The 25,349-nt window shown below is 37.4% G+C and overlaps 1 protein-coding gene across 1 annotated transcript in view; it reads left to right on the top strand.

The window, feature by feature from the left end:
• MYO3B (myosin IIIB) overlaps positions 1-25,349 on the top strand; it is a 186,983-nt gene that overhangs the window by 24,537 nt on the left and 137,097 nt on the right. The window contains exons 5-8 of the mRNA XM_071434937.1: positions 553-657; positions 921-1,020; positions 4,557-4,633; positions 16,745-16,890. Of these exons, the coding sequence (XP_071291038.1) occupies positions 553-657; positions 921-1,020; positions 4,557-4,633; positions 16,745-16,890 (428 nt within the window). The remainder of the gene's footprint in view (positions 1-552; positions 658-920; positions 1,021-4,556; positions 4,634-16,744; positions 16,891-25,349) is intronic.

The raw sequence follows: 25,349 nt of genomic DNA, 5'->3' as shown, positions 1-25,349 counted from the left end.
AGTAGAAAATGCTTGCAAGAAGCTGCTTCTCTAGATTAGAATGTTTCTCTCTTGTTGACAGTATATGGCATCAAATCTGAGTATAGATATATGGCTTCTATCTATTTTATATTGCCTGCCATCAGGAGCATTGATGGAGTGAAAGTTTAAAATGACCAATTTGTTGCTTCCCAGTTATCAAGAGCATCAATCTTTTCTGTCTGGCCTTTGCACAGAAGGATTTTTTCAAAAAGACAATGCACGTATTGTGAAAATACTCAAATAATCTAAACTGGATTTATGAATCTTCTTTTGAGATACGGTCTTGTTCATATTATTTTTATCTTTTTTGTTGCATTTTATAAATTGCACTTTACAATTTTCTGTTTTCTCTTCCCTCCCCTTACTCAGGCTGCTGTGATTTATATTAACATCACCAATAAAAGGAGTTGTGTTGTTCCCTGACTTGTGTCGTAGCACAGTTTTGCATGGTAGGTGTTTATAGCCTAAACAAGTATATTGAGTAACTGAGGACTTGCTTTTTTCCCCTCCTCACAACTCCCCCCTTTCCAGCTGTGCAACGGAGGTTCTGTCACAGAGCTTGTCAAAGGCCTGCTGAAGTGTGGCCGAAGATTGGATGAAGCTGTCATCTCATACATCTTATATGGGGCTCTCTTGGTAAGGATCTTCATTGGGCTTGCAATGACAGCAGAGGCTGCAATTCACTTATTGCATACATACATTCTCCATTTATAGAGTGTGGGAATGGGAGCAATATTACATGGGCTGTTACAACAGCAGGGCTTGTATAAAGGCATGTCATCCAGTGGACAGCTGTTTCTGTAGAGTGTGTGCAGATTTTCTTCATTGTGTTCCCTAATAGCAGGGTAATTGTTTTTAAATAAGGGAATAAACTTATTTTTGTTACTGCTGGTATATAGGGCCTTCAGCATTTACACAATAACCGGATCATTCATCGTGATGTGAAAGGGAACAACATTCTCCTGACAACAGAAGGTGGAGTCAAGCTCGTTGACTTTGGTAATGACCACTTCCCCTTTGTTTTCTTGATACATGCAGTTTAGCCAAAGGCTCTGTTCACTTTCCCCTGGGAAGGCAGAATGTCACAGCGAGACTTTTTCAGAAGCATACTCAGAATTATTTTAAGAAGGAAAAATGCAAAAGGAACCTGATTAGAGCAAGCATAAAACTTCTAACTAAAAATCAGTAATAGAGTTTTAATTTTTAAAAGCTTAAACATAATTTAATAATTTTTGAAATTCTGAAGCTAGCATTTTATTTACAAAGCTCTTTTGCATTTTAGAAGAAACGTCAGTTTCAGGGCAGTTGTCCTCCTAATTTAAATTTAGATATTCTGTCTTTTGCATATGAAAAGGAAACATTCTTTCTGAAATGGTTTTGATAGCCTTAAGCATATTTTTTCCCCTCTGAGCAGAAGGTAAAATAGTCCCTCGGGTCCAAAACCCAACATCCATTTAATTAGTGATGATTGCTCTTAGATTTGAGCATTACCAGTCTGGATATGTCATAAGAAACAAGAGAGAGAAAGGGAGAGAGGGTAGAAAGGCACTTGGCAATGGGTTTAAAGTCAGTTCAAATTTTATTTTTAAGAATATGCTCTTAGAAAAAAAAAATAAACAAAACTCTTGTCCCTCAGATATGTATGCAAGGGAGTGGACAATTTTATTAAAAGTAACAGAAGCAGATCATTAGTAATATGATTTATTAATGAAACCATATAATGCATGAGGTAATCACCACTGAAAATAGTGAATGAATGATATGTTTGTTTAGCAGTGCATGAAGGTAAAGAAAAATGTTCACAAAATGAGAGTAGGGTAGAATGATATGTCAAAAAAAATCTGCAAATAATATTTTTTAAAAATCCTAAAATACTAAATTTATGCAGTGGAAAGAAAATTGTGTACTGGTGATGTCATGGTATTATAAATTTAACACACATATGTATTGAAGATGCTAAAGTAAGTTGTCACATAAGAGATTCCTTAGTATCTACTAGGGACAAAATTCATTATTTGAATTATAAAGGCAGCAATTAAAATAGTGCTAGGAGAAACTTAGGACCTGAAGCAAAACTTGGAGTGAGTCCCTGACCTAATAGAAGAGAGGAAGATCCCTTCTCATTTGGGGAATTTTGGCAGTCTAATCTTTGTTTTTACTCCATTATGGGAAAAGTTAGCTTTTCTCCCCAAAGCAAAATGTTTTTATCAGATGTATTAAAGGCCTTAAAGGCAGGCCAGTGTGCTCCACCCCCAAGTGGCACATTCAGTGAAACTGAGACTCCCAATCTTTCTGGTGTCCCATGGGTCTCTGAGTCTATATTTAAGTTTCAGGGGTTTTCTCTTACTTTGTATGTTAGGACAGTAGCACTAGAAAATTGCAACAAATATGACAGGCTCAGAAAAAAAATGAGACTTAAATCTCAAGTGTTCCCTACTGCTTAACAGTTAGGAAATGCCAAGAAATGCCAATATATCCATGGGCTTTCTGATTAAAGAAGTATCAGGTGCCAAGCTTTTATTAAGTTGCTCTTTTTTCTGTCTTAGTCCACTGCTATAGCCACAGAACAGTCTCTGGGAATTAAGACTGAGTCACAGGTGATACTGTTTGTAGAACTGTTTTGTCTCATTTTTTTGCAGAAAGTAGAAGATAAATAGTGAAATTCCAAGGAATTCAGGAAGAGAAGGGACTCGCAGTTGAGACAGTTGAATGGCGTCAAATTGGAGATTATTCTTCTTCTGCTGAAGGGTCACTTACATCAAACTCAGTTCCTCATTTTCCCAATAGTCAGTTTGAAACATCTTGTCCTGCTTTGCAGAAGAACTGTGTGTTCTTGAACTGCTGCTGAGATCTGTTATAGCTGTAGTTGAGGCTTGTGGAATGCCTGACAACTGAAAGATCTCAGATTAAGTAACCAAACACAGTGGATGCTTTGGATATTTTTAGGTTAAGCCCTGGAACTAATAATCCTCTGCCATTTTTGTGGGAATGTTAAGTAGATTTGTTGCTTGGTGAGTGGGGAAGGAAATATGTCAAAAGAAAAATAAAATAATAATTTTAAATTTAGTATAGGATTGGATATATTAAATAAGAAATGAGAATTCAAATCAATGGGGTTAAAAAATTAAATTAGACCTATTCAGTGAATGTTATTCATTCAGTTGAGAGAATGAGGCAGAATCTTGATTTTAAAAAAGCTGCTTCATATTCAAGGCTGTACATATGGATATTAGGTCACAGAGAGGGTTACACAGATATCTTTAATTGAGGCTTTTCTTTACTGGATGACTTTTTCAACATAACACACATTTCTACCCTCAACTGCTGTCAACAGCATAATATATTTGAATAAATGATGGTCACAATAAATAGACCTAAAATGTCTGCAACTTATCATTCATTTGTGCTCATGCTCACCCTCTCTCAGCTCTGGTATTCTGCACTGTTTTGGAATATCCCTAGATAGCAGCTGTGAATTAAGGTAGCTGCAGAGAGATCACAGTGAAATGAACAGAAGCTTGTTGTATGTGCTAGCTGTTAACTGTTTCCCAGTGGTAGTCACAAAATCACTGAAGACTTGCAATTACACTGAAAAATTAAAAATAAAAAAAAATTTAAAATATAAAATTGAATTTTGGAATCAGAAATCAAACAATTTAACTTATGAGTCTAACTTTTTTATTTATTGGCAGCAGTCAATGCATGTTATATGTGTTTCTGCTCATTTTTGTCTCTGGGTAATGCCAAAAGAGCAAACAACTGTGGCTTTTGTTTTTAAAAAATGTTAAAGCAAAATGTATTTCTAAGTTATTATTGGCTTTGTGTCACCTCATTGGAATGCTACTGAACTGAACTCATTCAATTATATGTTGACCAGAGCAGAGAAGATTTGCTGTCAAAGTTCATTCTGATTTGTTAATATTATTTGATTGCACTCTAGTTCATTCTTTTGTTTTTTGGTTTTTTTTTTTCAGTTGTGCTTCAGTAGGTCCAGCCCCAGTCAGCAAAGCTCTGAAGCTAATGTTTTGTTTTAAGTATTTGTTTAATTCCCTAAGTACAAGCTGCAGTGTGAGCTTCAGCTTCTGAGCTTTTCTCATTAGGGAAAGATTTAAGCAGATGCATAAGTGTTTTGTTGAACTAATGAACAAATTCCCTGTTTGTGATGTTCAAGCAGTACATTTCTGAAACAGAAGTTTTAAAGTCAAGTTGTAATTTTAATAGTTCCCATTTATACTTACAAAAACAGCAGAAAGAAATCTGGGATATTTATGTGACAATGGAATTTTTGAGTTTGAATAAAAGGGCTTCAAACTGAGAGTCATTTAAAAAAAAACAAAAACAAACCAAAAAACCAACTCTGATAAACTGAAGAAGACAGCAAGCTGAAATCAATCAAACAAATAATTTACCCCTACCTTGGCCAGGTATTCTGCAGCTGTGCTCAGGTTTGGGTTTTGTTTTCCAGATACTTAAAATAAACTTAGTGAAATGACAGTGAATTTGCAGCCAAGTTTCTTTGCTCTGTGTTGTTGCAGGTGTTTCAGCCCAGCTCACCAGCACAAGGCTGCGTAGAAACACCTCAGTGGGAACCCCCTTTTGGATGGCACCTGAGGTAGGCAAATGTGCCTGTCTGGCTTCTCTCCATTCGTGGCAATACACACTTTGTTGCCACTTCCCCATGGTAGGAGGGATCTTTTCTTCCCTCCATTATGGCTGTGTTTCTGCTTTACATCTTGTCCTCTGTTCAGTAAAAGTAATATACTATTAGAGTATACAAAAATGGATTTCTAAAATCATTATTTTCTTCTCTGTAGTGTTTCCATAAAATTACAGGAAATCTACAAATAAACAAGGGTCCTAAGAATGTTACAACTTTCCAGTTGAATATTGTATATTTTGGGGTGCTTGTCTGTGATATAAATACAGACTGGGGGGAGAAGGAGGAATTCCTTCTTTCCAGTCTTGCTATAGCCTGGCACGCTGCAAAACCCTGACTGACTGGTGTGTTCTTTAACCTTAATCATTAACTGGAGCCTTTAAAATTAGACACGGGGGCTTAAAAAATTGATAAAGACACATAGATTTAAAAATTGATAAAGATAATATACAGGTAGCTTAGCCCATTTTCAAGTATCTTACATAATTTTACATATTACTGTCCAGACATAACCCTTTGCCTTCTATTTCATGAAGCTCTAAAAAGTTTTAACACACTGTTAAACAAAAGCTTGTACTTTACCAAAGTAAAGTTTGTTCAACAATGTGTTTTACCTTTACAATATATCAATCTTGGCACTTCCTGCTTTAAGGAGCACAAAGTACTTCTGGAAGATATGGATTGTGAAATTTAAAAACAAGGATTGAAACAGGATTTGTCTGTAAGTTGTTCAGCCTTTGGAACAGAACAAGCCTCTTTTCTGGTAATTTTGGGGAATTTGGGATGGAATTTATCTATTACAAATGCACACAGGTCTATTTCTGTAGGTTGAAGAGTTAAAAGTATTGTGCAAACATTCATTTTAAAACATTTCATAATTTTTATGCATCTGTTTTTGTTGCTAAGGAAGGCTGATTATAGCTGAGCAGAGAAAATACACTGCAGTAAGGGGTCTAAAATTGATCTTGCACAGTCTCACAAAGGGTGGTTGATATTTCACCATCTCCATAACAACCAGTTTACGTCACAAAGGAGACACAAGATACCTTAGAAACCACTGTGAAAGCATTATTTATGGAATCACCTTGGTTGGAGACATTTCTAAAATGAGACCTCTATAAAATACTTCTCTAGATAATAATGGACATATTATGAAAGATTTTCTTGAACATGGATTATAATAGGTTATTTTCGTGGTACTGCTTTGCTTGAATAATTGCCATCAAGGGCAGTAATTGTACCAAATTTATTTTCCCTGTCATGTGGAACGTATTTATTCTCGTGGCAGAAAGCCAGAGAGATAAGCAGATATTTTGATCTGAAAAATTTTGACATTACACATGTAATCAAGGTATGTTATGTACATGGCATGTCAAACAGGAACAGGTGTATTTGAATTCTTCCTGTTTTGAAAAGATCTCTTGAAAGAACCAACTCAGTAGCATAACCATAGTAACTCATATTACATTTCCATGCCTGTGTGAGGCACACCAGGCTCCATAGGTGTGTCAATCTGCACAACAGCTGTAAGGTGCTTAGATATCCATTATGCTGTTGTTGGAATGGCTTTTAAATGACAGGTTGCATAACATGCTTGCCCAAGTCACTGCAGTTGCTCATATAAATGACAGGTTTTGAGTGATGTGCAGGATGCATGCAATTTACTTTATTTCTGGGGAGATCGTTGTGGTACTTTTAAAATATGCACCCAAATTTTTATGTGAAAGATGGAAGATTAGGACTGCAATAAAATGAAAAGAAAATGAAAAGTTATGCTTGGGTAACAGTTTATTAGGAAGAGTGTTTTCTAGATGAGGTTGTGGTGAGATCAGTAATACACTAGAATGGCACTTAACTCAGTTTTTTGCACTCATTTACAAAAAATCTTCCTGCCTAAAGATTTTTGACAGAGGATAGAATTTATTTCAAACCCCAAAATATCATAAAATAACTGAACAGGAATGAAATGTTACTAATCGGAGAAATAAAAAACATGAAGGATTTTTTTAAATTGTCTTCATCTACATGTGAAACATAGGTACCTCAGTCAATGCATAAGGTAATCATGGGATCTCATGTGGCAATGAGAAGGATGATTTAATCTGAAAGGGGAGTGAAGAGAGGAGATGAAAAAGCTTGTCTTGGAGGAAGAGACTACAGTAGTGTTTCAGAGTAGAATAAAGCTGAGAGGAAATATTGTGCAGTGTAAACCCCAAGAAAATAAAACCTGGAGAAGAATGATGCAGGATGTTTAAGGCTGACAAATAGGAATAACTGGATATAAGCAGGAGACAAACACACTGAAAACTGGAATCACTAGATCAACCTGGGTCACAAATGGTCTATAAAATGAAGAAAACCACCTTTTAAGATTAAGTTTGCAAAATATTTCAAAGGGATTATATGGCATGGTACTTGAAATAGCTGAAGCCCATAGGAAAATAGCAGTGTGTGAGGGTGGTGTAAGGAAGGTGTTCAACTCAGTGTTCTTACTGGCAGCATTGAAAGTAACAGCTTAACTGCTTAATATTTGAGTGACTCAAGCATCTTGGCTCCTTTTTTTTGATGACTCTGAGGCTTGCTTAGCAGTATCAGGACAAAAAAGATCTGTCCTTGAGCTTTGTTTTGAGCAGAGCTTGTGATTCACAAAAATATTGCTGAAAAATGAAAATACAGGTAAAAATTAGGCTGTGAGGAAGCAACAGAGAGTGTGACAAGGATAAGTCAGTTTGAGAGCAGCTTTAAAATAGACTCACTGAAAATGAATAATATTTTTTTACCCTAATTAATATTTTTTCATGCTTACAAATGTAGACTCTCAGAAACTGAAACACTGAATACAAGCATACCAATAAAAGATAAATAAGGCAGGATAGTTGTTAGTATGTTTAAACCTGCCTGTTATCAAACATTTAAGTTACCTAAAATCTGCTTCTGTTGTGCTGAAATAAATTGTATTATGTGCTAGCAGGATGAATCAGATTTGAGGCTTTTGTACTGAACTGCCTTAACATCTGTGGTTTTAAGCATTAACATGTCTTGTTTTCAACTTCCAGTGCACAACTGAACAAAAACTAGTTCAAGCAGAATTTCAGATTTCTTTTTCCACACATATGAGTAGATTATTATGATCTAGATGAAAACTTGACTCTTGAAACAAACTCAGAATGTCACAGAATAGCAGGGTTACAGACTCAAGTAGGTGGAAAAGACCTCTGAGATCATTGAGACCAGCCAATGACCAAATATTATGTCAACTAGACCAGGGCACTGAGTGCCACATGCCAGTCTTCCCTTAAGCACTTCTGGGGATTGTGCCTCCACCACCTCCCTGGGCAGTCCATGTTTCATGCTTATGTTTAATCACCCTTGCTGTGAATAAATTCTTCCTAATGTCCAACCTAAACTGTCCCTGTCACAGTTTAAGACTATGACCTCTTGTCCTGGTTGAGATTGCCTTGAAAAAGAAGCTGCCCCCCACCTGGCTACACCTCCTTCCACCAAGTTGTGGAGAGTGATGAGCCTCCTCTTCTCCAGGCTAAACACCCCCAGCTCCCTCAGCTGCTCCTTGTGGGATTTGTGCTCCGCAGCCTTCACCAGCTTTGCTGCCCTTCTCTGGACCTATTCCAGCACCTCAATGTCCTTTCTGAACTGAGGTGCCCAGGACTGGACACAGCACCCAAGGTGTGACCTCACCAGTGCTGAGTACAGGACAGTCATTGCCCCTGGCCCTTTTGGCCACACTATTCCTGATACAGGCCAGGATTGCCCCTGGCTTTCTTGGCCACCTGGGCATGCACTGGTTTGTGTTCAGCTGCTGTTGACCAGCACCCCCACATCTTTTCCCACTGGGCCGCTTTCCACTCATTCTGCTTCCATCCTGTAGTGCTGCATGCTCAATCCCCTTAATCAGCTCATCAGTAAAGATATTAAACAGGACTGGGCCCAGCACTGATCCCTGGAGGACACCACAAGTGAGCAGACACCCACTGGGTGCAGCACTGTTCTCCACCACTCTCTGGGCTCGGCCATCCAGCCAGTTCCTAACCCAGCAAAGAGTGCTCCTGGCCAAGCCCTGTGCTGCCAGCTTTTCCAGGAGTGTGCTCTAGGAGATTGTGTCAAAGGACCATCTAGTCCAGGTAAACAGCATCCACAGCCTTTTCCTCACCCACCAGGCAGATCACCTGGCCAAAAAAGGAGGTCAGGTTTATCAGGCCCTGCCTGCCCTTCCTGCTGGCTGGATAGGATCCCTTGCTTGTCCTATGTATGCCATGTGATCACACTCAAGATGATGTGCTCCATGTAGAGATATATGTACATGTTTGGCCCAGATTTAGTTTTAAGAATGGAAATAGAACAAGATACTTGAAGTCAGAAAGAACTGGAGAGATGCTGAAGATAATTTAAAATTGCAGGGTATATGCTGTTATAGTTTACTGATAACTGCTAAAACTTACACTGGTGAATGTATATTTATATTTTAAAAGGAACATAATTAAAACATAGTTGATCATTTGAAGGATTAGGTGTTGAAATTTGACACATGAGTAGGAAAGGCTGTGATATTGTGGTAAAGATATATGAACTCTGTAATAACGAGTTAACCAGAGGTAAAATCTTGGGTCTATTTTCCTATTTTCAGAGATATTTCAGATGTCACAGTATTATTTAAAGCTATTTCAACTCTGTGTTTTGAATATTTGTTACTGTGCTGGCAGGAGGTAACAATGATCAGTAAGATTGCCCCAGACACAGTTTCCCTTTCTTCTGCTGAATCAAGGCATTCTCCTGGGATAAAATTCAGTACATCTGAGGATCAGAATAAATTTCCAAAGTGTTAGAACAGTAGGTGAATAGCTTAAATTGCCTTTCTTTTCCCAATGTTCCTTTGTGTTCTTTTTAAACTTTAAATCTGATCATGTGTGTGTGAAATAAGTCTAATCCTGAAACAATGAATAATATTTGCATTGTTTCAGTGCAAAGTTGTTTGTCTGCATAGTATAATGAAAAACTAACAAAACTAGCTGGTAAAAAAGCAACCCAATAAGTGACTTGCATTAATATAGTTTAAAAACATACAAAAGAAAAATTCAGTTTTGCAAAAACCTCGCATCAACTTTTCTGCTGAAGTCAATATTTATTACAATAAGGGCTGTATTCAGGTCTTAGAATTTGGGAAAAATTAATTTATTTGTAAATATATTTAATGTGTTGTTTAAATACTGACTTTGGAAAACAGCATAGAAAAGATAATCCCATCACTAACCTGGGCTTATTAAATGGTAGAATCATAGGTTTGGATCATGAAGGTCATCTGTTTCCAAGTCCACTGCCCTAGGAAGGGACACCTTCCACTCGACCGGGTTGCTCAGAGCCCCATCCAACCTGACCTTAGACACTTCCAGGGATGGGGCATCCACAGTTTCTGTGGGCAACCTGTTCCAGTGCCTCACCACCCTCACAGTAAAGAATTTTTTTCCTAATCTAAAGCTACTCTCTCTCAGTTTGAATCCATTCCCTCATATTCTGTCACGGTATGCTCTTGTAAAAAGTCTCTCTCCATCTTTGCTTTCATGTTTTTAATTAACTCTAAACAGGTACAGTGATGCATTCCCATGAAGCCATTTAGTATAGTCTCATCTTCTCATATTTCAGCCTATTCTGTTTGTCAGCCCATGCTTACATCAAGAGATTCAAGGTCAATTTGCTAAAATTAGCTTTTCCATATGCACATCTTCACTATACTTTTAATTGCCACCTAAGCAAGGAGTTTTGTGCATGCTGATTTATAATGAACTGTAAGAATCTGCCACTTAGTATAAATAGGATATGGATTTCAAGAATGGATATACCCTTACTTTTCTGTCTGAAAGCCATTTGAAAACAGTTGTACAGTGGAAAAGTATGCTTATTTTGTGATAAATAATATTACACCTTCTCTAGTAAGGAAAGTTTTGAAAATATTTTAGTATCTTCTGTGAAAGTATAATAACAATTCTTGTATACCTAATAATAATAGATTATTAAATTAGCCCTTATTACAGCTTTCAGTTTTATAGTCTTTTTACCTTGTAAATTACAGTACATGAGATAAGATTGAAAGCATAATTTAAAAACAAAACCCCCAAACAACTGTCCTCAGAGTAAAACTTTACTGATAGAAACAAATCTGCTGCTGCTTTTATAGAACTTTTATAGAATCTGGCATCATGATTAATCAACAGTGAAATATTTAAAGATTCCACACATTTAAAGGGTAAAAATAATAAATACAATAAATAAATGTTAAAGTTGAAGGTAAGTAGCATTAAATAATTTGCCATGTAGGTGATACTATATTAAGCCTAGGGTGAAAAGGAATTTCCCTCATGACATACATTATGAAATTCCATCCTGGTTTTCGGGAGGTTAAGGTGCTGGGACACTGCAGTGTACTGGTAATTATTTTTAGGAAATACTAGCTGTCCTCTCAAAATGCAGCACTGCATTTGAGTGCAGAGCTGTGCTTCATGTGGAACTAGGAATAGGCATGCCAGAGAGGAACTGCAGAAGTGTAAGTGTGGGAAGGCATGGGGGGAAGAGTGGGAACAGTTGCTCTAAATAGATAGGGCAAGACTGCATGGTTGAACTGAGGGACATAGAAGTGAAGTGATTTGCTTGAGAACTTAGAGCAGGTCAGTGGCAGAATGTGGGGTAAAATTAAATCTCTAAATGGCTGCACATGGTTGAAATGCCTGTGACTCTGAGATGCCACCTTCTGAGAGTGACAGATGATTTTAAAATAGATTTCTTTTTCTGAATACAGATTTTTATTTCTTCAAAGAAATGAAGGAAATTGCCTTTACTCTCCTGGTTTTTCCCCTGCTTGCTTCTTTTCTGTGACTCTCAAACTGCAGCTTTAACAAACTGCTGTAGTAAGGAGTTATACTGAAGTTACTTAAAGTCCATAACAAAAGCAGTGGATTTGGAAGTCTGAAATGGAATACAGCGGTTTCAAACTTTAAAAGACATTACATACAAGAGAGGCAGAGAGCACAGCAGGACAGCACCAGCAAGCTGTCCCTCAAAAGCAGGATCTAGCAGAATACATCCCCTCCTTTGCCTCCAAGAGAGCTGACCTCCACCTGGGCTAGCATGGAAGTGAAAAGTACATGGCAGCTGGAGGAAACCTCAGGGAACATTGCCAGTAGCATTGATGACATAGCTGTAGTCTGGTGAAGGGGTGTGGAGGAGTTGCTTCTATTTTGTTTCAACAGCTATGGAGGGATTGTAAAGCTTTCATGTAGGGTGTTTAAAGATTTAAAAGACAAATCAAAACAACAAGCCCAAAACATCAGAGAAAATCAGTTCAATACCACGTGGGTCTGCACTGAGTTGCCTACATGAAATATGTTTACTTAGGAGGGTGGAGGAGGAGGAGCTCTTAGTTTTTGCTTTCTGTGTGAAAGACCATTTGAAAATCTGTGTGAGGTGTTGTAGTATATATACTTACTTGTCAGGAGTACATCTCTAGATCAGAAGCAAAATGTGCCAGTTGTATTATTATGAGTAGTATTGAGTTTGTAATGGTCTCATAGTATAAAGGCAAGATTTCTGTGCTTGAAAGCCTGTTTTTCCTTACTGTATCATGTGGTCCAATAAAAGGTATTACATTTCCCTACAAATGTGGCCTGTTGCCAGAGCAGTCTAATGGTCTCAGGAATATATCCCGTGGGTGAGTTAAAAATAAAAATGGATTACTCACAGCTGGTAAAATTTGACTGCTTGACATATAATTAATTTACAATAAATCAATATTAATTGTGATAACTACTTATAGAACTTGTTTTAAATGTTATTTACTACTTATTTTGGAAAAACTTATAACAATGAAATAATTTTCTGATATACTATGGAAACATTTGTATAATGGGACAAAATAAGCAACTGAAATCCAAATAAGAAAATGCAGGAATATGGAACCAATTTCAATCACAAAATTGCTTTTTATTCAATATATGAATGTGCTTGAAGAGTGGGAGGGAAAGAGGAAGTGATGGAGAGATAGAGATAGATAGTATCATTTTGGTTTGTCTAGTTCGGTATCCCCCAGTGCTGCTGTGTGCTATCACGAAAGGCTTTTTTGGTTTTGGTACATAGGAGTTAGAAGAATATTTAATATTCTATTTCCAATGTAAACAAATGAAGTTGGGTTGTGTAGTGTCGGATGGAGCCCAGTAGTTCCGTGGGTTGATTTCACTTGACTGGCACAGCTGGCAGTCTTGTTTTCCTTGCAGCAAGGGTGCCAGCTTAGTGCCCTGTTCATTTGCCCTGTGCAGTGCTTCTCAGCAGCGCTCACAGCCACACACGCTGCTTGCCTGGCTCTGTCAGCCGAGGCAGCCCCGCCTCACCCCGCAGCTGCAGCGCTGCTGGCTCCAGGCTCCTTCCCGCGGGGTCAGCAGCGCTGATTGTGCAGCACTCCTCTCCAGGTAGCACATCGGCGCTGCTGTTGTTAGCAGCTCTGCTTTGTATTTACTGAGGCAAAGTGAAAGTAAGTTCACTTCTAATAATTCTGGGTAAACTTGAAAGGGTTTGATGTATTTTGCTTCACCTGAACATGTGCATAGCTTCCTCTCTCTGCGCAAGTCAGTATGACCACTGTCCAAATAATAGGTAGTTCTTTGTATTAACTGTTTTCCTTCTTCTGAATCCACCTTTGATCTGCTGCTGCACTTGCTGAAGTTCAGAGAAATATTTATATTGATTTCAGAACAGGCAGAATTATATCCTTGAATATAAAATTTTCTTGTCAAGATATGTGATCTTGTCTGTCTCTGAATTTTTGTGTTTCTGTACAACTTATAAATTACACAGAATGCCTAGGCACTGACTTGTCTAAATTCCCTCCACTTAGTATGACTGCTTAGTTTATGTACAATTTTTCCAGACCTGTGAATTCCCTATCCCCTCATTCTGTACCAGTGTGACCCTCAGCACAATTAGTGTTGACAACCACTTTCTGTTTCTCTGTCTGGTGTTTGAATGCTTTTCAACCTACAGCAGTATGACTGGGCATGAAATACAACTAAAACAAAAGATGACAGCCTGTCTCCTTAGCAACCCAGGCCACTGTGTGCATGCAGCCAGCCCATGCTGAAGTGAAAGACTTGGTGTTTATTCCTGTGATGTTTTCTAGCAAATCTCAAGATTAGCTACATCATCCTCTGAGGCTTTGCCGTGAACAAAATATTTGCAGCAAAGCAAACTGTGTCTTCTGTTTCACTTTTACAAGCAGGGGAGGATTTTGCTGGATACCAAATTGGTAAAAATGTGCTGTCATTGCACAAGGAAAGAAAGGGAAAAGCATGTTCTGCAGTTTCAGATCATGTCTTCTGTGCTCTCTTTCTTCATACCCCACTGGGCAGAGCAGGCCTCAGCAGTGCTGAGTGGTACTCTCAGCTCCAAAACTCCAATGAAAAGTAGAGATGTTTCAAAAAAAAAGCGTCTCTGAGTTCCTGATAGAGACAGGAATATAAAGAAAGATAAGTCAATAGCCCCTTTTGGTTTTGTCTCTTAGAGATTTTTGCTCTGCAGGGAGTAGCAATAGTTTTCAAGGAAATACAGGACTGGGGCATTCCTGAGGACTTGGCTGGCTTGGAAACTGTGACTTAAAGAACACTCTCTTCTTCACATTGCAAGAGAGTATGCTCTGCTACACTCTCTTGCCAACACGTTAAGCAAACTGCTTATGCACACCTTTCATCAAGGAAAAAACTGAAAATTTTGATTTGTGTTTTAAAAACTGAAGTTAGTCGCATCTGCCTTTCTCCAAGGGGTACATAAATTGGCAAGATTCTAATAATAAGTTCCACAGAAATTAAATACTCGTTTCAAACCAAAGTGATTGTTACATGCATGTACATTCTGCATGTTGGGTGAAGACAGTGGTTAATTTTGTATCTCTTCTGTGAGGCTCATCTCACTATTGTCAAGCTAATGGTCTAAAACATGCTGGTTCGTATGGTCCACTGGCTGAATGTCTTTTATAAAATAATATATATTAAGGGGAATATTTTTTCTAAAATAATCACCATAGCCTCTATAATAGAATGGAGGAGAATCTAATGGTGTCCAATTCCCCTAGGTTAGAATGGCAGTATTTTGCCATAGTGTCATTATACTGCCATGTACTAGAGGTTAGGTGTGGAGCAGAAGACACAAAGATGTGTTATACAGTCCTTTCTCTTTGGTAGGTAATACATTGTGAAGATGAAAAAAGCTCTAAGACTTACTAGTGTAGTTTGTTAAACTTTGTAAGACCAAGATATACAGCAAAGTTTGTCATTGTCCTGTAGTTAGAAGCAATTGTGATGGGCTTATAAGGAAAGATCATGATATCTTTGAATAGGGGAGACCAGCTATGTGTGTGGCATTGTTGATGAAGAGAAGGGAGGTGGAGAAATGATCTTTGTGTGACAATTTTGAAAAACACCAGATTAACTAACAAAGCTCTGCCTCTTCAAGTTGAAGGAAAAAATCTTGGAATCCTACTTTGTGGTCGTGACTTTCATTTTTCCCCTTTCTCTGGAATACTAACTGAAAAAATTGAGGAGAAGGAGTGATCTTAACACTTGTCAAAACATTGATAAAAAATTTGGAAGCATCGTCATTTTTCTTGACTGATTTGCCCTAGGAAAAGAAAAGGAATTAACTGATGTGCAACTTTAATGCAAACCTCCCCCACCCCCAAACATTTCAGTATTATTTTAACTGTGTTCAACACCCTGATTTCTGTTCTGATAAAATAAATGATGAGTGCACTACAGTGGGGTCATGAGACCCAAATAAGAGACAGAATTTCTATGGGCATGTTGGACAGAATCACTACCAGGGTCAGGAATGCCTTTGTTAGGTGCAGTTTATGGAGAAAGTAACTAAGAGCTTAAGATGGAATCAGCAGCTTCTCCAGGAAAGGTTTTCTTATAACAGGTGACTCTGCCAGCAGCTACTCACGTTGCTGACTTGCATGTTGCAATCTGTGCAAAGTGTTGTTCCAAGCTGAAGCCCTACCACAGGAATGGAGAAGTAATACAGAAGTTAAAAAAATATAAAATCTCTTCTGGAGCATAGGTACAGCCACCCTAGGACATGTTATTTTTATCTTACGTACAAATTATTAAAGATACTTTATAAACTTCCATGGTTTTTCTCATAGCTTTTACTAGCAATGTGCCAGGATCCAACAAATTATTTTAAAGTAATTGTTTAATTGATGAGATTTGGGAAGACAAACTTGAGACACAATTCCAAATCATAATAAAATTATTATTTTATTGCAGTGAAGCTGCAATTTTTGTCTCATCCCTTTGTAAATATAAGGGCTAAATTTAAACTTTGATTTGAATCTGGCATTTAGATTCAGCTGACATGAATAGTTAGTGTATTAGAATGTGATCACTGAGTTGGCCAGAAGTGTGCATTAAGTCTGTGATGTAAAACAGTTCTGATTTCCAAGGAGAGATTCCTGCCTGCTTCCATTTTTCTTAGACAAGGTACATGGTTTTCTACCTAAGATTTTTTTAAACTACTCAAATGCAGTAATACAAAACAAAACGGAAAACAAACAAACAACAATGAAAAAGGGAAGAAATTTCTGATGGAATATCCTTATCTAAAAACCAGCTGTGCAAATCAGTCTATCCTCATGAATAGTCATGGAAGTTAATAAGAATAACAGCAATAGGGTTCTCTGCTTTTATAATAGGTCCCTGTAAGTCATTCTTTCAAAAAAGAATTTATTATTGATGTTCTTTGTATAGATATTTGAAGCATCCCATGGAGCTTAATGTATTTTTTTAAAAAAAGAGAGAGATTGTTTTTAAAGAAAACAAACAAAAGAGAAGTTCTAATTTGCTGTTACCTTTTTGTGATGTTTCTTTTGTCTGGTATATACGGGCAAAAATGATATGGATTTGATAGCTGCATAGCATTTTAGACATGACTCAAAAAAGTACTTTCATGCTATATTGGATGACACGAGTTACAAATTAGATTAAAGCGTTGCTTTCTGTGCTTCTCCTCTGATAGGTCATTGCTTGTGAGCAGCAGTATGACTACTCGTATGATGCTCGATGTGACGTGTGGTCCTTGGGAATAACAGCTATTGAACTGGGGGATGGAGACCCTCCTTTATTTGACATGCATCCGGTGAAAACCCTTTTTAAAATTCCAAGGTATGGCACTAGATGGCTCTCTTCACTCACTAGTTTGTTCAAAGGCAGTCTACTCAAAGGAGAACTATTTGGCAATTTTTTTGCTTAAAATCCTACGAATCTCTTCTACAAAAAGACAATAAAAATCTGTAATGTTAAAGATTTTTTTTCAGTCTGTCTTCTACAATAATTTTTATTTAGAACTCCTTGAAATTATAAAGACTTATTTATTTTATTCTAATCTTTGAATATAAAACCATATAATATCCAGGTACCTTCCTTCCAACAGAACTTTTCTTACCTACTGCTGATGAAAACGTTTATTTCAAATGGAGAAGCCAACATTTGTTTATTTAACATTATTTGTTAAATAATGTTTTCAAATATTATTCCTTAGCCTTGGGCTTGTTTTACTGTAAAAGAAAAACATACAATTTTGACAGTGCTATGAAGCAGTCTGGCAGCAAACTGTAGTCATAATTTATTTTCTCCTTTACCTGAGGATGTTAAAATTTGAAGATTTGGATTGTCATCCGTGGACAATCCAATATGAATTATATTAGATTAGCTTTGAAAAAGGGATATAAATTCCTTTCTATATATAGTCATATGTAAATTATCTGTATTATTTCATACTGTCTATATTTGATTTCATTTGTTTTCATTTCACTGAGTCTTCCTGAATAAGTGAGATTGACAGTGTGAACTAGAGTTTAGCAACAGAGCAGTTGTAATAATAGAAGAAATATAGAAATTGTCCATCATTGATTAGGCTGGCATGTACTGGTGTTTTCCACATTTTGGCTAATGAAGAATCACCACTTACCTAACAGTTTAAAACCTTCAGCAATACAAGTATTTGACCTTTTGTTATCTACACAGTTATCATAGGCTTTTAAAATTTCATCTGATTGCAATTTGCATTTCTGATTAAGTCTATTTATATGCAGATGCAGTTGTGCTGAGTTCTGGCTCATACAGTTATCTCCTTCTCCCCAGCTCAGACATGAGCTACCACCACTCTCCAAAATTATTTATCCTGAAGCAGCAGTTATCTTCTTGCCTTTTCATGAGTGTAAAGCGTATCTGGGCAGTTAAAGGCAAGGGAGGCTTCAGATTACTAAAACAATATTAAAAATTTTTATCAGTGCTCAAAACCGTTTAAGAGGACAGAAGTGATACCAAAAGTAAGAGCAAGCAATAGGAAGATACAAAAAAAGAGAGCATGTAGAGTCTTTGATTTCTGTCTACAGATTACCTATTTCTCTATGTGCTGTTGCATCTCTGTATGACATAGCAAAACAAAGGTGAATTATCTATCTGATTAATCAAATAATGTGTACATTTACCAAATAGAATAGTATCATTTTTTAAGTTGAGATATTTTCCTCTGCCGTGCGTTATGTGAGCTTTGGCCCTGCTGCTTCTAACTATACATTCTTATTAGATGATGTGAACTATGATGAGTGTTGGATGGCATAAGAAATGTCTGTGTGTGTTTCTGTAGACTTCTTCCATTCTCAAATGGTCAAGTTTCTATGTCAGCTTAGTCATTTAGTCTCACTTTTTTTCTAGTGAGAGGCAATTGTGCTTTTAGCCTTGGCATTGAATTTCAACATAGTGAGCAGCAGAGCTAGACCTTAGTCTTAAATGAGTATAATGTAAATCAATGAGTCTTTACTTCGACTTTATAGGATTTGAATCAACCATTAGATGAATAGTTTTGTACTGGCAGTCAGAGCAGTTGGATACCCTCAAGATCTTTGGAGATATCTTCTTGTGTAGAACTCAAGTCAAGGACTTCTGTTAAACTTAACTGCTTCCAGGTTCACATCTGCGTTATGTAATTTGGACCAGGCATTGTGGGAAGAGAAGGCGTCTTATGCCCATTTAAATTCAGATTTTCTATCATTGGGTCAAGCAACATAAAATGTGACTGGGGACTGAATTTATCTCAACAAAATATCTTATTTCTAGAGGACAGGTGAACCCTCAGAAATCACCAAGTACTTCAACTTGGGCATAAGAAAGGTGATCCCACTGTGCTGCACTTCCCTCAAAGCCTGACTAGTGTTTCACAACAGGAGATGCTGCCTGCTAAGTGTTTTTGAAAACATAATTTTTTTTTAAGATATCTAAGTATTAGCTTCATACTTTTGATAATATGGCCTGAGCTGTGAACGAGATGTTTAAGCAACTTCCCATGGTTAAACTTTTCTTGTCCTACAAAATTTGTCTGCAGCAAATACTCAATAGCAAAAGTGGAGTGAAAAGGAAAATGTTAGTTAATTTTTAAGTTAGATGTTTCATTAGACTCTGGACCTTATTTCTATGTATGTTATGTAGGTTTAGAAGAGCAGGGGATACAAGTTCCTGGACTAATGCAAATATAAAAAACCTCTTTCATTCATGAACGTTTTGTTGTATGAAGGTGCAGTATCTTAGAAACAGTTGTGATAGCACATGCATGGGATTTTTCTTAAAACTAATGAGAAGGAGCCATTATCTTAGAGCAAATGTTAAGGTTCTGTTTTGCAGTAATGCACATATTTTCTCGCATCAAAATGGATTCTTGGCTCTAACTAATAAATCTCCTGAAAAGGGACCTCCAGTGCCTAGAGATAAGAGATAAATCATACTGCGAAGATACTGAACCATGAAATTATTCTGTTAACATGTCATCTGCCTAGAATATATTTTCAAATCTCCAACAGAAGGGTCTAAATTATGAAAGGAAGGTGGCCTAGCAAAGTTGGTAATTTGGGAGTTGATACTTTTAACCTCTTCCATCTGCTGTCACTACTTAGGTGTGTCGGTTTTGGCAAAAATATTACAAAATAAAAGATTCTCAAATACCATTACACCTAAGCTTTTTAAAGTAAAAGAGGTCCATAAATTCTTCAAACGGTGTTATCTTGTGAAAAATATTACATCATCTCAGTACTATCTCTTAGGGTATCATGACAAATTACAGCCAATTGATTGAAATTTTGAAAAGTAATGGCTATAAAAAAATCGTGTGGCAAAGAGGAGATAAAGATAGCATGTTGTTGTCTGAAAAGGGTAGTTGGAGTGTATGTACTAGTATAAAGTGAGGATTTCAGATCATGTTGCAAAGATCCTGCTTTTCAGGATTTGTCTCTTTATATATAGTCTTTTTTACAGGGACATGGTAAAGAGCAATTTTTCTAGGTTACCCTAAGAGCTAACACTAACAGGAATTAACCCAAATTCTTCACTCATGTCTATCACTCAAGTGTTCTTCTGAGAGCAGTGGAAGGCACCTGTTTTAAAATTGATTGGTGATAAAAAAATGGCTATTTGATTTTCTAACTCACAAAATCTGAGAAATTTCATTTAACATTATTATGCTTCATTAATTCATGTTAAATAGCCAGGAGTGAAATGGAATTGAGCTTGTGAGTAGTCATTGAATGGTGCAGTTCTTAACCTGTGTTGTACTGTGTTGAGACTTACAGCTCTTGGGAGTACTTATTAGTTTGAATTTACTGATGCTTGACTGTTTCAGCAGCTGATCTGCATCCAGCAGGATCAAACCGCCTCCTACCCCATTGCAACTTCAGCTTCATAGTAGTTTGTAAATAGGCAGTATCTTCATACTTTCTGCGCCACCATACACTCACCTGTTATGTTGGTAAATAAACTCCAAAGAAGTTCTTCAAGAGTACTCGGTTACAGTCATTTTTAAGGTATGATCATGTCAAGAGAGAATAGACAATAGAATATAATTTCAGTAGATAGAGTGACTGTGATACAGCCCATTGCACCTTTACCTTGCTTTGGTGTGTACCTGTGAGGCATCTGGTGTACTGCAGGTAGTGTCATCCATCTGGACAGCTAAGATCCATTGTGGGGACATTTGAAATACTAACATTTTCTAGCACAGCCTTTCATATTGCAACCTCTCATATTCCAACTTTTCTGTAATTTTGCCATCTGCATTGGTATTGACATGATCCTGATATATCGTGTAGCATACACTTTTATTGCTGTTGCTTGGCATGGTAAAGAAACATAAGCATGTGTTGTAGGAGAATATAGCTGAGAGTTGGTTGTTTTTGTAAAACAAAATCCAAAAGAATTAATACAATTTTAGTTACTTAATAAGAAGTGTTTAAAGTAATTAAAGGAATAAGCTGAAAATAGTCTTATGGTAAATAATTTGACATCAGGAATAGAAGTTTCAGAGCACAATGTTGTTTATTTCTGAATGTGAAGTGCAGTTGCAGTAATGTGACTAACCGACTTCAGAAGACCAGATTCTGCCTATGGTTATAGGTAGGGCATCATGGTGTCTGTAAAAGCTATGTTTAATTGTCTGAGGAATAAGCTGATTTTGAAACAATATGTTATTGTCTGATACATTGGATCCCCATTATTTTGTGATTATGGTTTTACAGAAAATTCTAAATAATAAAAATGTAAGGTGACATGTTACATTTAGTGATGAGAACTAAATGTCCTTGGGATTCTCCTTAGTTGGTATATGAATAGCAAAGCAGTTCAAGAATAGTCTATCTCTAGCTGGAAAAAAAAGGATGGGTCTGTGACTAGGCATTGGAAAGACCACTACCAATTCTTCAGGAGGTTACAGACTTGTCATACAATCTCAACCCAGGGAAATATGACTAGATTTTCAAAATTATTTAAGTCCCCAAATGTGTTGTTGGCTAGCTAGTGGAATTTCCAAGAAGCTCTTTGTGTTTTATTTCTGTTACAATGCTTTAAATCTCCATTCTGTGTTTATTTTTTTTCCAAAGGGTTCAGGATCACTGGTTTCACAGCAAGTGAAGCATTGATATGTTTTTGAAAATGTCAGAAAGTCTGTGTGCTTGGCTGTATTTTCTTCCATAGAATCGCAGAATGGTTGAGGTTGGAAGAGATGTCTAGAGGTCATTTTGTCCAGCTGTCCTGCTCAACCTGAGTTATCTGTAGCAGATTCCCCAGGACAGCGTCCATACAGCTTTGAATATCTGCAAGGATGGAGACTCCCATCTTGTCTGGGCAACCTGTGCCAGTTCTCAGTCAGACTTAGAATGAAAAAATATTTCCTGATGTTCAGGCTGAACCTTCTGTGTTTCAGTGTGCGCACATCAACTCTTGCCCTGTCATCTGGGCACCACTGAAAAGAGCCTGACTCAGTTTTCTTTACACTCTCTCTTCATGTATTTCTACATTGATAATACCCATTTTGAGCTTTCTCTTTTCTGTGCTAAACCATCCTGCCTGTCTCAACCTCTCCTCATGTGAGAGGTGCCCCAGTCCCCTGATCAATCTCAGTGACTGCTTGCTGGACTGTCTCCAGTAGCTTTGTGCCTCTCTGCTACTGGGGAGGCCAGAACTGGACAGTGCTCTGCATGTGGCCTCAGCAGGGCTGGTAGGAAGGCAGGGTCACCTGTCTGAGCCCACTGCCCACCCCCTCCTAAGGCAGCCCAGGGTTCCAGCAGCCTTTGTTACCACGAGGGCACAGAACTGGCTCATGTTCACCCCAGTGTCCACTGGAGCCCCCAGTTCCCTGGTGCAAGGCTGCTTTCCTGGTGATCAGCCCCCAGAAAATGCTGCAGGGCTCTGCACTGCTTTTGCTGAACTTCTGAGGCTCCTGTTTGCTGTATTTCCAGCCTGTCCTTCCCTTTGGATGGCAGCACAACCCTGTGGTGTATCAGCCATTCCTCACAGGTGGGAACATGAGCAAGCTTGCTGAGGGTGTGCTCTGTCTCATCATTAATGAAGATGCTGAATGGGACTGGACCATTTTTACCCCTGCAGTACACCTCTAGTGGTGATGTAGTGATGTGGGTGTTTGTAGGATTTGGCAGTACATGTGTTAAGTCCACAGAGAAACAGTTTTGTGCTAAGAGGACAAGGTATTTTAGTATTGTTACTGTCACTGTTCCAGAGTATGCAGCAGTGCCAAAAGCCTTCAGGGCAAGGGCTCTGCCCTTATAAGGATGTACAGGACTTACTCATTACTAATTCATTCTTAACAGGTATGTGAATTGATAAAACATCAAATGCATCCTTGGGTTTAAATATCAGATTCAAATAGATTTGTGCCAGGGTTTAACAGAGTAATGAGTACCTTGTAGTACTTTTACCTTCATTATATCATCTTTATTTAAGAAGCAGAGAGCAATTTCTAAGACTGTTCCAAGCATGCATCTATAACTGGGCTTTTAAGTCTGGCAGTAGATCTAGAAATTGAAGTGTATGCAGTTAGCAGCTATATCATAGCAAAATGGGGTCTGTTTTCCATTTACCTTATGACATTTTAATATATTTGAGAAAGTGGTAGAATATTACAAGTATTTTTATATATTACATAAGACAATAGGGAATTAGCCCTAAAATTAAATCATCTTGGTGCAATTTCTCTCCTTTCCTTCCTTTAACTGTCCAGTTATCACATAACTTATCTACAACTGCCTGTTTCTCATTGATTTTGTCTTTCTCTTCCTTTTTCTAAGTCATTTACAGATAGAATTTGATTTTGCAAGTGCACTCAAGTTCATATGTATTCATAGCCTAATTTCAGCAAGTAATTCTAATTTGTGCTCTGTGCCTTGCTGTTGAATAGTCTGTTGTAAGCATTTACTGTTTTAGCTATTAAGGAAGACTTTGACTGCACAGTATGTTTCTGATTTTTGATTCATTAAGAGTCTCTCCTCCAACTGGCTTCCTCATGAATAGAAGGGTACTGTTTTATAGGTATGTTCTTTGGTGCTTATTTAAAAGAGGCTGTTTCACCAAACGTTTCCTGCCAGTATAGTTGTTCTAGAACACAGAAGAGCTAAAATGTACGCAGCTGAAATGAGTTCATCAAGAAACTTGATTAATTGTGAAAATAAATGTGCTCAGCTCTCAACCATTTTCTGAGCAAGTAAAAAATAATCTCTTCTGATGCTCTGTGTTACTCTCCATGCTGCACTCAACTGCCTCTAAACCCTAGGTAGAAGCTGAGATGCCTGACAGATGTTTTTAGTGACTCCATATGCAGTTAATTTTGTGCATTAAATGCACATAAACTGTTTTAGTCATCCAGTTTCTAAAGTAAATTATTACTTTTCAAAATCCATTGCATAAGTAATAACAGACTGCTAAGATACTGTGAATGCCATTTTGTTTTGCTCTAGTGGAAAATTTCTTGCTGACAAGGTCAAGCCTTGCAGTCTGAGAGCAATCATGTGATGAAAGGCACATCCAGCAGGAGGAGAGGTGGGAGATGGACATCTACAGTTGTCTCCTTCAGAAGTGAGGATTTGAAATATGTTTCAGTCAGATTTAGGGGATAGAGCTGACCTAGCAAGTCTTGCTTTTATTATTGTAGACTAAAATTATGTTTGTTTTAGTGTGCTTTGAAAACTGCTCCCTGTTTCTTGACAGGACTGCAGTAGTTAACAGCATTGTCTGTAGTTGTCTTTTGGCAGTAATACTGTCAGTGTAATCCTTACACAGAGTATATACTGATTTTTAAGGAGATTCCTGCTGTGGTGCTCAGTAAAGTAGAGGTTGCAATGGAGAAGATGTAGCATGGCTGCTTTTTTATTTCTAGTGCAGCAAAATACTTGTGCTCTGCATTTAAAATGAGTTTGAAGATTGTGAGAAAATCTCACAACCAATTTTCCACTATTTACCCCAGGGAATAGCATCCTTTCAGGTAGATAGCTCACATGTAATATTGCATTGCCATGAGACATTTAATCTTCAGGTATTTTTTTGATTGATTGATATACATTGTCATAGAGATAGATTTCTTAGGATAAAATAATTAAGATAGGCTAGGAGTCAAGTTGCTCAGCAAACAACTAGGTAGCTATATTTTCAACATATAAGCCTACATTGTTACCATAGGTTGCTGAGAGGCTGCTGATGCTTAATAGATAAGGTTTAGATAGATTACCTGCAGTACTAAACAATTTACTGGGTACAGAAAATGGGCTTCAAATGCAGTCTAGAAATGAAACATCACAATTATTTTAGGTACTCTGTAACCTTGGAAACAATTGGGAGCAGTGACATCAGCAACAATTATGTGCTATTTTGTCTTCAGTTTATCACCAAGGTAACCAGAGCAGGTTTCCCTGCTTGAAATTTTAAGAATGTCATAGTCTGGTATTAAGTGAACATTCATGAAGCAGACTACTTAGGGTCTGTTAAAATTGCACTCTGCTTCCATTTTAAAATGATCCTTCAGGATTTAAATTGTGTAAACTCCTGTGGGTTTTTGGGTTTTTTTCCTTTCCCCTCCACTTTTTTTTCCTATGAAACAGCTGCAGGCAAATAAAGCCTTAGTTACTGTGCTAAATTCTCTAAATACTGGAAAGAAGGAAAATTTATTTCCTTATTGATTCCTTTTTGTGGCCCCCAAATGCCAAGTATTGCAGCTGCATACAAAGGCTGCAAATAGCATGATGTTATTTTTGGGCATGGGATTTACCCACAGTGGAGGACACATGATGTTA

This window comes from Agelaius tricolor, unplaced genomic scaffold, assembly GCF_023055355.1.
Source record: "Agelaius tricolor isolate 1412-34295 unplaced genomic scaffold, bAgeTri1.0.p SCAF_10, whole genome shotgun sequence".
In the NCBI taxonomy this organism is placed as follows: Eukaryota; Metazoa; Chordata; class Aves; order Passeriformes; family Icteridae; genus Agelaius; species Agelaius tricolor.
This window is presented reverse-complemented; position numbering and strand designations above follow the sequence as displayed.